At 38.5% G+C, this 13,580-nt stretch overlaps 1 protein-coding gene across 7 annotated transcripts in view; it reads left to right on the forward strand.

The window, feature by feature from the left end:
- The window catches only part of ZBTB38 (zinc finger and BTB domain containing 38), a 46,862-nt gene extending 36,087 nt beyond the window's left edge, over window positions 1-10,775 (forward strand). For 6 of the 7 annotated variants that reach the window (XM_057366922.1, XM_057366920.1, XM_057366924.1 and 3 more), the window contains one exon: window positions 4,938-10,775. In XM_057366922.1, the coding sequence (XP_057222905.1) occupies window positions 4,938-8,498 (3,561 nt within the window). In that variant the 3' untranslated portion in view covers window positions 8,499-10,775. Of the gene's footprint in view, window positions 1-42; window positions 386-4,937 lie in introns of those variants that run through there. The other variant, XM_057366926.1, reaches the window with a different exon arrangement.
- The last annotated feature ends 2,805 nt before the right edge of the window (window positions 10,776-13,580 follow it).

A 13,580-nucleotide genomic window follows, 5' to 3' on the forward strand; every position in this document is an offset into this window, starting at 1 on the left:
CCCCCCCCCCCTCCAGCTGTCTGAATTAAAACAGGAAAGCGAGAGACTGAGAAAAACATTAAAAGTCTGTAATGCTGTTCTWCAGCAGCAGGAAAGGATTGAGCGGCAAGAGTCCAAAAGAGAAAATCTCTCAATGCACTTGAAGGAATGTGTAGCTGTGTAGAGTGAGCACAGTAAGCTATACGCTCCTGCAAGCTATTGAAAGCCATTAGACATCATTAACATCATTAAGACACCATGAACACGGCCCTGCATGCCCGAGGTAGCCGGGAGGCTGCAGAACCCTGATCGAGGCAGCCCTGCTGCCTGCATGGGACTGGTGAAGTGATTCCGTAAAAAACTGGGCAGTCCCCGTAGCAGTGATGGTTGGACAGTAGGTTCCCAGGTAAGCAAGGATCAGAGCTGGAGGGATGCGTGGGGTGTGTGTGTACTAGTGTGGGGGTTCTTGTTTATTGGTGATGCCTGTTCTGTTTCTGCTCTAGAACAAAACAACATTGTTTAGTAGAGTTAGATRCAGGTGAATGTTCCTCCTCAGCTGGGAAAGCAGGTTGGAAACAAAACAGAGTCTTCAGAGTACCTTTGCAGAGTGGGGTAAAACTGATCATAAGGAAGTTATGATGGAATGAATATATATCTGTAGTATTGTGTTGGTAAGTGCCAAAATGTTAGCACTTTAAAATGCAATAGAAATCTGTGGAGTATGAAAATGAGAATTCTTACTATGGTTCATCATTTATCTTGCTGGTTTTGATTTTGCCTGGGTACTAGCAACAGGCCTTAATGCTTTGGAGTTTATTTGTTATGCCWCTAGCTTGTCTTTCCAATATAGCTGACAGAAGTAGAATAAAAGAATCTAATTTCATATGTAATGGGGTACACTTTCCTGGCAGAGGATTTCAAAAGATTAGCAGAAGATAAAAGAGTATTTCTCGATTGTAGTAGTTCTCTTTGGTAGTAGAAAATTTTTTTCATTGGCCAGTAAAACATACTGTGAACTCTTTGTTGACTTCAAAATAATAATATAAAAATTAACAGTAGCATTTACTCASCTATGTCCTTGTAGAACTGGCTGCTCTATTTATGATTTGCAGTGTCATCTGTGAGACATAAGTAGCCAAATTTGTGTTTGGATGCATCAATCTCTGATCTTGACATTAACTTTTAATATTACTTATTTTCATTTATGACTGTTGTCCTGGAGTGGTGTTCTGTTGATGTCAGAAAAGGTACAGTTATAATTTAATAAACCTATTGACCATTACACTTAAGTTTCAGATGAATGCTTAAATCTTAYTTCTCCAAGTGGTTCAACAACTTTYAATGACAGATAAAGCCTGTTACTGCTTTTGCAGAAAATCTGCAAATACTATTGTAATCGCCAATCAAAAATTCTGCTTTTCTGGACCTGAAGTTATTTATAAGTGTGCCAAAGACCATTAGGTTATGCTACAAAGATTCCTAAGAAATTATTTATGTCTGGATAGAGAATAAAAAGTATAAAAATAACAGACATGTTTATGTCAAAAAAGGCAGGCTTAGTTGGCTGAGGAATTTTATTGCCCTTTAATAGGGAAAATGGTATTTATGKATGTTTTGGGCAACATTTACAAACAAAACTAAAATTTCTTCCATAAATYTGTAACAAAAACCATACAGAAGAGTAAGTATGTTCCAAATGGACTTTACAGTGTTTTAATGAAAAATAATAATAATAATATATCTGAAAGGTTTGGTSTCTGTGTATCTCAGTTCTTGGTAGTGTTCCCTTGGAAACTGAAGATCACGTTTTCATTTTATGGTATGAACTGCAAATGGAATGTAGAATATTCCTAAAATACTCAATTTATGTGTGTGCTAGGTACRGCGTTTTGATCTCACAGCATTTCAGACACATTTTTACAAATGCAAGAAGCAAGATAGGTRAAGTAGGCAGTAGACAATCATAACAGACATGAATAAATGGACTATTTGAGGATGTGTAGGTTGAGATGAAGAAGCAAAAAGTGTTGGCTCTGCAAACTGATTTGCTCTGGAATTTGTCTGTCTGTGTAACTTTCCAGTGACATATCTAGCTTATGGTTTAGCACACAGCAAAAAAACCCCAAACCAAAACAACAACCAAAAAAAAAAAAAAAAAAAACCAAACAAAAAATACAAACAAAAAAACCCATCAACAACAGCAACAAAAAAGGCAAATGATCATTTCTACAATGTTGACAGAAGGAATCTAATTTGGTATTTTGCTGAGCATACCAAATTATCCAGGACTGCAAAAGCTGTCAATCTGTGTACATGGCAAGTAGAAATTTAAAATATTCATTTTTGTCCTTAGGAGRATAAATTTTTAACTAATTGGTTTGATAATAAGACTTGCACTAAACCCACTAGGTTTGTATGCCTCTCAGCATGGCAGTAGCAGTCGGATACACTTAGCAAACAGTCTGTCAGATGATGTGGCTTTGAACTAAAACCAGCTGTCTGCAATAAAGAAACAGARAAAACAGAGGCAAGTTCCTGTGGGGCAGTTCACTGGGAGGTAGAGTTGACATAATTTGTTTCCTATACTCAGGAAATAACCCTATCAATAGCTTCTGTTGAGAAATGTTTTTGATGTCTGACAGTTCATGTCTAATAYCACATCACATGAGCAAGTCAGATGTAATCTCAGACATTGTCAATGAAAAAAAGGAATCAATTATGGAATAGCAACGGCTTACTGGAAGAAAAGTGTTGTCAGTATGCCAGAAACTATCTACAGTTATATCTGGGTTTTTAGGTGCTGAACCAAAGCAGATAAGTATATTTAACCACTGTGAATTTCAGGTTGCCGTTCCAAATTAGTAAATATCCCTTATTTTGACCAAATTAGTGTCATAAACTCATAAACTATATAATAAAATCATAAGCTATTATTTTAGGATTGAAAGGCACAAAACAATGCCTCTAGATTTATAGATGCTATGAGTGATCAAAACATCAAAATAATATTCATGTACATTTCTATCACATTATACTGGTGAATTAATTTCTTGACATCCATAGCATATCATGGGAAACCAGAGGTATTTTTTGTGAATCACAATTTTGTTTTGAATTCTGTACATTGAAAATTCTCCGCTATCAAAGTCTATTAGAAATTTTGACTATTTGCATAGACAATACCTTTCCAGATAGAAGCARTGGCCATGCTGCAAGTACAAACTTCACTTCCAAGATTTATCCATAATATACTAAATTAAGRTCTTGTTCATAGTATATTGGGGTTGTCTTCACAGTACAGTTGTTGCTGCTTTTTTGTGTAATTTGATTTGCAGGGAAGTGGTTTGTGTCTTTGTGATAAGTGTCCTAAGTATAGTTAGATTAGTGATGTATGATCTGTATTAGTTAACTTCGTGATATTTTCCAGAAAGGGATCTGGAAATCCCAATATTTTGGGTGAGAGAGCCAATGTGTTCTAAATGGCCATTGCTGTTTGCTTAGTGAATATGGRTCACACCTTTATTTTGCCATTTGGATCAAACCCATCTTATATATTGGCATTCTTAACAAAGTATTTGAGGGTRAGGGTCATCATAAATTTTTTTCAAGCTGAAAATTAAAGTTGGGGGCAGCAGATGGAGTGTTTAGAAGGTAATTCCTAACTTAGAATGTTGTAGTATTTTAGCCTGTGTTACAAATATCTGTAGTTGGTAATATTCTTGAAGGTGCATTTTGCTGTCATAGGTTTAAAGAAAAGGGTCTTTAAGAAGTGTGATTTTTTTTTTTTACTGTAGTGATTGGTAAGTGCCAGTAGCACAACAATTTCTTCATGACTTGAAGTCAGAAATGGACAGCAGTACTTAAAAACACTACTCAGGGATGGGGAAAATACAGAACTGAATTTGAGAAAAATAACCTGGTGAAGACAGAGATTGTCACTACATACAAAATTCAGTTGTCAAAAATTGTCAGAATTCAAATTCAACTGGCAAATTAATCTTTTTTTTCAGAATAGTTTTCATTCAGTTTGCATGTTTTATTTCAACTGCATGAACCAGTATATTAATATAGTTACAGCCTGGCTAATCTAAATCATTTTTGTCAGCATTAAACCTCTTTATTMTATATTAACAGTTACTTAATGGTTCTTATTACTGCAATTAAATCTTATTATTTGAAAGAAATTAAGAACACACTATCTAATTATAAAGTGTGAACATTAAATCTAAACTGAGGAAAAAATCTATTATTTTCTGCATGTTATTCTATTATTTTCTACTTGTACTCACAAATTTTCAGTAATTTTAAAGTAGTGTAAATTATTTAATAAATATAATCACTATTAAAAAAAAATCTGTTCACATAAACAGTGTTATTGTCTACCAAATTGTGTTCCTTGTGTATTCGTTTGCTTATAAAGCCTTATGTATGGCCTCCCGTAACTGAGASTCTCTTGCTGTGATTTAAATATGAGCTTAATGAGGAGATAGATGCAGTTGTGTTGTGAAGTTGGTGTCTGACAAACAGTCCCAGAAAGCAAAGTGCTCACTTTGCACAGTACCATAGTAATCCAGCCTTCCCTTTCATGTGTGCCAGGTCCCTCCCTGGAATGCTGGGGAATTCCATCCAGGCTTCAGGGAGTCCTTTGGGGTGACCCTGAGCAGGCTTTCCCACTGAAAGGCACCGATTTGCGCCAGGACAGAGAGGAGGGATCCYGTGCCTCCTGCTGAGGAGCTGCTGGTGCTCCTGCTTCCCTGATCTGGACAGACATTTCCTGCAGTAGTGTTGGCATCAGTGAACATAGGATGACTTAAACCTGTAATACTATGACAAAAATTTACTCATTCTTAAACTTTAAAAGTTAATAAGTTAAAAAAATATAGAACTAAAAACTGAAGTTGTAACTGAAATGAATGAAMAATTCCTTCTTAAATATATTTACTTTTTTTCTCTTGTAGATGACAGTCATGTCCCATTCAAAGGATCTCAAGGACGATTTCCACAGTGACACTGTACTTTCCATTTTAAATGAACAGCGCATTCGGGGTATTTTGTGTGATGTCACCATAATTGTGGAAGACACCAAATTTAAAGCCCATAGTAATGTGCTGGCAGCTTCAAGCCTTTACTTTAAAAACATCTTTTGGAGTCGTACTATYTGTATTTCAGGTCATGTACTGGAGTTAGATGATCTCAAAGCTGAAGTGTTTACAGAGATACTGAATTACATCTACAGTTCCACAGTAGTTGTTAAGAGGCAGGAGACTGTAACGGACCTTGCAGCTGCAGGGAAAAAACTGGGAATATCATTTCTAGAAGATCTTACAGATGTAAACTTTTCAAGTTCCCCCTGCCCCTATGCATATGTTAATGAAAAAGGGACTGTCAAAGAGGAAAAACATGAAAAGCGACATGAAGACTCTGCTGTGACAAATGGACCACGAATTACAAATGCATTCTCAATTTTTGAAACAGAAAACAATTTGTTTTCTCCCCTTGATTTGAGGGCCAGCTTTAAAAAGGTATCTGAGACAATACAAGCTCCCAACATCAGCCTCGACAGAAGTGATGTTTGCAAAGATGCTGAGCCAGCCAGTACCTTGGCTGAACACTCTTATGCAGTTTCTTCTGGGGGAGATACTTCACAAGGAACACCTTTTGTTGAACAGGACAGCAGCCCTTCATACCACGTGGGTGAGGACCGCTATGAAAATCACCAAGCCACCCCAGTCATTCAGCAGGGAAAACAAGCAGCTAATATTCCTAAGTCAGCCTTTAAGCCCCAGAATACTGGTTCGGCTATAGCAAAAGTACCGGCCTCTACAGTAACCACTACAGAAGCCCAGCATGAAGCAGTTACTAATCAGACAATTACTTCCTTTCCAAAATCTCAAAGTAAAGCAGGAGAAGTATCCAGAGAAGAGGAAAGCACTTCTGCTAATGTCTCTGCATCTGAGGCAACTGTCACTCCACCTGTTTACAGTTGTAACTGTTGTGCAAAATCATTCAATGACCGGGCATTACTTACTGCTCACCTCCATTCAGACCATCAGGAAAATTTCATATGCAAATACTGCAGCAAACAATTTGCAAATCTAAATATACTTAAAAGTCATGAACAAGTCTGCATGAGATCAAGTAACTTATCGCCTCACAGTGGAAATGAACAAAATTTTGCAGATAACTATACTGCTGCAGAGGGACGGAATGGAAGTTCATATGCAAACACAGAGCCTCTGTTGTCTGAAAACAGCATCACTGATTGTTCTAATGCAAACTGCACTTTACCAGAAACAGATCATTTGGTTAAAGTTGTTGATGGGCAGATACTATATACTTGCGTYGTTTGCAAACGTAGTTATGTCACATTGTCCAGCCTTCGAAGACATGCAAATGTGCATTCCTGGAGAAGAACATACCCTTGTCACTACTGTAATAAAGTCTTTGCGTTAGCTGAGTACCGCACCAGACATGAGATCTGGCACACTGGAGAAAGGCGTTACCAGTGCATTTTCTGTCTGGAGACCTTCATGACTTACTATATCCTGAAAAACCATCAGAAGTCTTTCCATGCAATTGACCATCGCCTCTCAGTAAATAAAAAGACGGCCAATGGGGGTTTAAAACCAAGTATGTACCCATACAAACTGTATCGACTCTTGCCTATGAAATGYAGGCGAATGCCTTACAAATCCTACCGAAATTCGTCGTATGACAATGTTCCAACAAGTACCCAGGCTAATGAAACTGCTTCTACTAACTGTTTCATTCAGAGTTCTCTTAACTCTGAGCTACCACCACTGAATTTTCAACATAGTATAATGTCAAACAACAGAACTTTGGCCTTGGATACTTCTTCATGTAATGATACAGCATCTTCCACAAATACTCAGAATTCTTCCTCTTGGGGAGTAGGTATCTTAAATTCTGGCCTGCAGAGGGACTTTTTCCCAGCTGAAAAAAGAGTTTCCACTGCTGCGAATGACTCTGGTTCACAGCAATGTGATTCCTCAGTTGTGTCCTTAGCTAACATGAATGAAAATTCAACCTCTGTCATCAGTTACAGCAGTTCTGCACCCTCTGTTATAATGCACAGTAGCAGAGTTTCATCGGTAATAATGCACAGTAAAACAGTCACTTCCATAGAAAACAGTAAGATGGAATCTTCAAATAACCTACCTAATCAGTCAGTAAGTAATGACTGTAAGTATGGGTCAGATAATTACGGGAAGTGCATTACTAAATCAAAAACAATTAAGGAGAAAAAGAAAACACTGCAATACAACAGAGCAGAAGCAACTGAGGATACACAGCATGTCACAGGATCCGGAGGTTCATGTAGCAAAACAAGTACTGTCCAAGAGTCCAGTAAAACTGAAACATACATTGCAAAGCCTGCCTTACCTGGAACATCTGCTGACAGCAATGTCGCGCCTCTTTGCCAGATAACAGTAAAAATTGGTAATGAAGCAATTGTAAAAAGACATATATTAGGATCTAAGCTGTTTTGTAAAAGGGGCCGCAAATCCAAACATGAGCCCAAACAGGACAATGTCATTGAGGAACCAGAAATGGAGGTGAAAGAAAGAAGCCCAACTAGACTCTATAACTCAGAATCCCTGGAGCTGACAGAAATGTGTGATGATGTAAGTGACCAGGACTCCAGTGATAAACCCTGGAGACCTTATTATAATTACAAACCAAAAAAGAAATCCAAACAGCTAAGAAAAATGAAAAAGACCAAGTGGAGGAAAAAGCACGGAAGCAAGAACACCAGTGTGGAAAGCCAGAACACATGCAGTCGAGAGTATGCACTCCGGAATGCTCCTGAGGAGAAGGCGGTCAGCCAGGAAGACAACACAGAAATGCCTAATCTTCATTGTGAGCTCTGTGAAAGAGACCAGTCTTCTACAGGAGAAGCTCAAGAACATGTACACTGGCATGTAGCTGCTTCAAAGCCTTACATTTGTGAATTATGCCAAAAACAATTTCAAAGTCCATCCACTTTAAAAATGCATATGAGGTGTCACACTGGGGAAAAGCCCTACACTTGCAAAACCTGTGGGAAATGTTTCTCAATTCCTGGAAATCTACAGAAACATGAACGTATTCACCTGGGTGTCAAAGATTTTGTCTGCCAATACTGTAATAAAGCATTCACTTTAAATGAAACACTCAAAATACATGAAAGAATTCATACTGGAGAAAAACGCTACCACTGTCAGTTCTGCTTTCAGAGTTTTTTGTATCTTTCTACCAAAAGGAACCATGAGCAAAGGCATGTACGTGAACATAATGGAAAAGGATACGCTTGCTTTCAGTGCCCCAAAATTTGCAAAACTGCAGCTGCTCTGGGAATGCACCAGAAGAAACATTTATTCAAAAGTCCAGGCACACAAGACAGAAAAGAACAGTTTTGCAATGAAAGTACTAAACTTCTAGAAAACCCACATTTGCTTGGTTCTGAAGGAAGTGAAGTGAAAAATACACAAAAGGTAACTCCAGAAGTTACACTCTGAGTGACAATTGTGCAAAAGAGTAGAAAAATCCAAAACTATTTTGTGGAGAAGATACAGATGTATTGAATGGGGAAACATATCATTTACTAAGGTCAAATTTCTTCATCTAAGTGTATGTCAGTGTATGCAAAAGAAGGAAAACAAAGAAAAAAASCAGTATTTGCAATAATACAAATTTCATGTGAAACATCCAAAATACTTTTGCCACAACAGACTCTTAACATAGAGAGAAAGAAAAATGAACAACCCAAACCCTTCTACTTAACATTACAAGAAACTAGTCACTGAACTATTTTACAGTTCTGGTTTTGAGTCAAAATCGTTCTAGGCAAAAGAAATAAGTAGATTCATGGTGTATTCTGTAGAAGGAAGTTTTGCTGCAGAAACCATATATTACTTTTTTTTTTTTTTTAACGAAAGTAATGTGTTTATAAAGGAAATAATTGTAATCTTGTGTATTCTAAAGTGAAGGTGCGAAGTGTTTCATGGTCTTGGGTGTGCCGAAGTACATTTGAGTTCTGCCATGCTTTTCTGTAACAGCCTTTACAAAACATATTCAGGAGTTTAAACTACTCTTTTCCTTTCCATATTCAGTTTTGTAGTTACCATAATAACTGTTAAGTCTGAGTGATGGTGTGAGAAGTATTCCAGATTTATATATCTCTGAGACATTTAATAAAGGTTCAGTGGAGTTTACTATAGCCAGTCTTCCAAACTGCATAAATCCCCATATCAGTGGCCTGTTGAGCTCTTCAGGTGCATTGGTCTAAAGAAAAAATTATGAAACAGAAATCTGTATAGAAAGGTCCACCTCCTGGTGGGTCTGCAGCTCTTGCTTTTAGAAATACTATTCTTGTCAACAGAAGGAGATGTAGACAGAATTTTCCTCCTCATCCTGGAGTAATGCCTGGACAGAAACAATAGAGCATCTCCCCATAAATACTTTAATTTTGAAAGGAGTAGATAAATAAGACTCCTACTTCATGTATATCCCTGAGGCAATCCCTATGTATAAACAGGTATAGGGCCAGTTTGTGGGGTTCCCTGTCATTTCCATGCCTTAAATGCAACATTTAACCTTCAGATGTCCCTTCTCAGTGATCCCACCAACCATTCCAGCAATGTCCCATGGCCATAGCAGAGAGGGGTCGGGAGCGGGCTGCTGGAGGATGGAGTGTTGGCCTTCCTGCCTCCCTCATCCTGCTACAGCAAAGGGTACTGGTGAGCCTTACAGCTGCACAGTTCACTAAGAGAATGACTTCTGAAAGACAGCACCTAAATATGCCAGTTAATATCGTTTTGTGATTCATTTTAATTGAGACGCTTRAAGTGTCCAAGGAGGTGCATGTCTGCAAGTTGCATTTTATATGATAGGGRTCTGTTGTACTGTGTGTGCATTTCCAATAGTCATGTTTGTTCATCCCTGTGAAGTGTTAAAAAATTMAGTCACGACAAGGGTTAGTGATCCTCAACTTCATTCAACGTGATGGTTCACAGTTTGTTACTTAACTTCGTCTTCTTGAATATTTTAAAAGAATCTATAGCTTGGGTACAATAAAACTACAGTTGAAATGATAATACAGTATTGATTGAAGTAATAATATAGTCCACTTGCTTATTCTATCACTGGTGAATGCTGTGAACCCTTTGAGAAATTCTGGTTTCATGGCAGCTTTGGTTCCATTTAAATAAGGATAACAGAATAATAAACACAGGAAAGCATAATGATATTTGAAAGAAAGTACACAAAGATATCTTACAAGTGGACTTGTATGATGATAAATATAGACCAAAGCAAATAAGGTAGAATATTTATAAATACAAAGATAATTTTACAAATATTTTATATAACTGTATAGTTCATAAGAAGAATATTGTTAGCTTGTGTTAGGTTTTGGGGAGGGTTTGTATATTTTGATAAAAACACAATGACTTTGTAACTCTGTATATTCTCTACAGTTTATAGCAAAGCAGTTTTAAGATGGCAATGTCATGTTTATAGTTCAATTGTGGCACTTTTACTACAAGTTAACATATTGCAGTAATGAATCAAGTATTAATGACCAAATTAGAATTAAAGTAAGTGTAAGAGAAGGTAAATACTATACGTTGTCAAAGACTGTAATTTGCTGCATAATCGCATCTGTATTTTTGTTTAGAAGAAAATATTAAATGCAGGTGTTAAGGATTGATAAAGAGTCTAATTTTATTTTTAGAAAGAGTGATTATAACTCTGTTTTTGCTTAATTAAAATAACATATTCCTATTTTTCTGTAAGTCTCTCAATTTTTTTAATTGTTTTAATACTTACATAATCTATATGATCCACARATACATATCTTCTAATAGTTATTTCATTGGAAGATTAAGCAACACAGTTACCAAGTATTCCCTTCATTAAGGTCAGAACAGTGAATTGAGAACATGCCAGGGCTCAAGGGAAGTGATGGTATCTCCTGGCATCGTGTAGGGTGAATGCAATGCAGAACAGAATATACCTGCTCAGTGTCTCAGAGGGCTGGGAACGCAGGTGAACCGTGTTTAATACTTTGCAACATCTTAAGCACGTGTTCAAGAGGACCTGAAACTTAAAAACTTCAATTCTGGCAGTACCTTGCAGCATCGATAGTTTATTTTATACACTCTACTATTTTGGCCTGCTGTCAAGAAATATAGTTCAAAATGCAAAGATCTAATTGCATATGAAAATACGAATATACATACAAAATAGAAAAGTATGCATATTCAAAGTACTTCCCCCTTCAGCTAGGTGTCACTCGTCTAACCTGTATTAAAAATCAAACTTCAGCTAAATTATGCAGGCCGTTTTGGGATGGCTGTCAGGAGAGATGTGTAACTAAAAAAAAAAAAATTAGAAGTTTGGTGATTGTAATAAATACATTTTTTTTCTCTATTTAAAATGCTAATTAAAAACACGTGGATCGTTATGAAGTTTGTGCATCTAAACAAAATGTTAGTCCTCATTTATGACATACCCAAAGTTAGAACAAATGTAGTAAACTTTACTGCTGTCTGCTGTGAAATAAGATTGCATGACAGCTCAATGACAGACAGAAGCATTTGAAGTAAGCCACTATGTGTYATCACTTTTTTCTAAACTTTTTAATACAGCAGTTATCACTGACAATTCAGCACCTTGGCGGTGAGGTTCTCACAAGTGTAAAGATCCCCCACAATAGATTTTCATTGTTAAATGAAGTAATGAAGAAATCTTTCCCCTAAGTTTGCAAGTCAGTCACCAGTGTTTGTTTTAACCATGTCCTTAGCTGCACACGCCTACCTGTCATGCAGATGTTCCTAAAATGTAACTTTAAATGAGGCCAAAAATGAGCATTATGCAATTGAAACAGTATTCTGAATATAGTATGTTAGATTAAAACAAGACTTTTTAAAAAATAAAATAGTGCCACGAATCAGTGGCAAAAGTCAAATTTATAATGTCTGTAGGTTGGTGGTATAAAGAAAGATGATGCTCAGTTAAAACAGTTAAACCCCAGCTGTCATAACTTTGAGAGAGTACAGAGGCAGCAGTCACATATTCCTTCCAAAGTGTGCAATGCACAGTTCAAGCACACATCTCCATTCTCAGGGTGCTGCCGTGCTGCTTTCCCAGATCAAAGCTCCGACTGTGCCCAGGTGAGCCACAGTTCACCAACCATCAGCCAGACAGGGCAGCCAGCCTAGACAGCCAACTGGAGATAATCAAATCCTCAATTTGTACTGTAGAGGAACCTCTCATTTCCAACAGGTTAAAATTCAGCTTATGCAAACTCAKGTCTTTGTGCATGTTTAGGTTTTGCATTCACACAAATCCACCCATTACTGCGTGATGAAGCAGTTTATTCCCCACCACACCCCTGGTTGCCACCTTGAAACACACATCTGTCCTTCCCGAGCCACGATGTGGAGGTGAGRAAGGAACGTCACCACTGCCAAAGGAGCAGCAGGGAGGAGCTGGATGCAGGAAAAGCCAYCAAGAAATAAGGTGCAGCAGCACCTGACAGATGATACGGCTCAATGCCATATCATAATGAGAACGGCAAGATTTGTGTAGAAGAAATAAAAAATGGCCAGAGCACCACAGCAAGGGACTGCAGTTAGAGACAGTGCCAGATGCTGGCCTGCAACTTCCCAAACTTCCCTTTAACAGCAGGAAGAAGACTTTTGTGTGTTGAGTGAAGAACCCTAGTCCTATACTGCTTTCTGAAGCAGCTTTAGCCTGTGAACTACCTGTGTTTTAGGCTATGTCAGTCACTAAAGGCTTTCACCAGACRCTGTTTACAGGGTCTGGAAGTAGGTGTACCCTCAGCCTGACCCTGAGTGACCCTGAAGTGGATGTGTCACCTGCAGCCGACAGCGGGATGGATTGTGCAGGCCCAAGACAGATGCCCACCACCAATGTAGGACCTGGGTGAAGTCTGAGTGTCAGCCAGATCCCAGSGTTTCACATTAGGATCCGTGCCTTCAAGAAACCGTGATAGAAAACGCGATGCAAAGGCCGTTCGGTTCCTGATGAAGGTGAGCTGCTGCAGCCTGGAATCACCTCTGGCTGCTGTGTGACTCCTGAGGGAAGCATTGCCTGTGGCGCTCTGCAGGCAGCGCAACACCTGCTCCTGGGGCAGTGCTGGCAGCCCAGCATTTTCCTACTTGTTTCATTGAATTTCCACATGTCCGAGCAGGTGAACGTGAAACAGTGACAGCAGAGGAGATCCCAGGGAGCCCATKGCGTGCTTTGCACAGGGACAGGCACTTGGCACACCACAGACCAAAGTGGCCAGACCTGCCACTCATTCCATTTAATGTGTCCACCTGCCATTTAATGTGAAAATCTTAGCACACCGAACACAGCATTCAACGTGCCGGGCTGCCGAGCCCTCTGCCCCGGTGGAGTTAATTAGGCTGGAAAAGACCTCTGAGATCATCGAGTCTAACCCAACACCACCTTGTCAAGCAGACTCCGGCAGAGTGCCGCATCCAGTCCTTGCTTAAACACTTCCAAGGACGGTGACTCCACCACCTCCCTGGGCAGCCCATTCCACTGTCTAATCACCCTTTCTGTGG

The sequence above is a fragment of the Malurus melanocephalus genome, unplaced genomic scaffold (genome assembly GCF_030028575.1).
Source record: "Malurus melanocephalus ecotype Western Australia unplaced genomic scaffold, MMel_1.1 scaffold_73, whole genome shotgun sequence".
NCBI lineage: Eukaryota > Metazoa > Chordata > Aves > Passeriformes > Maluridae > Malurus > Malurus melanocephalus.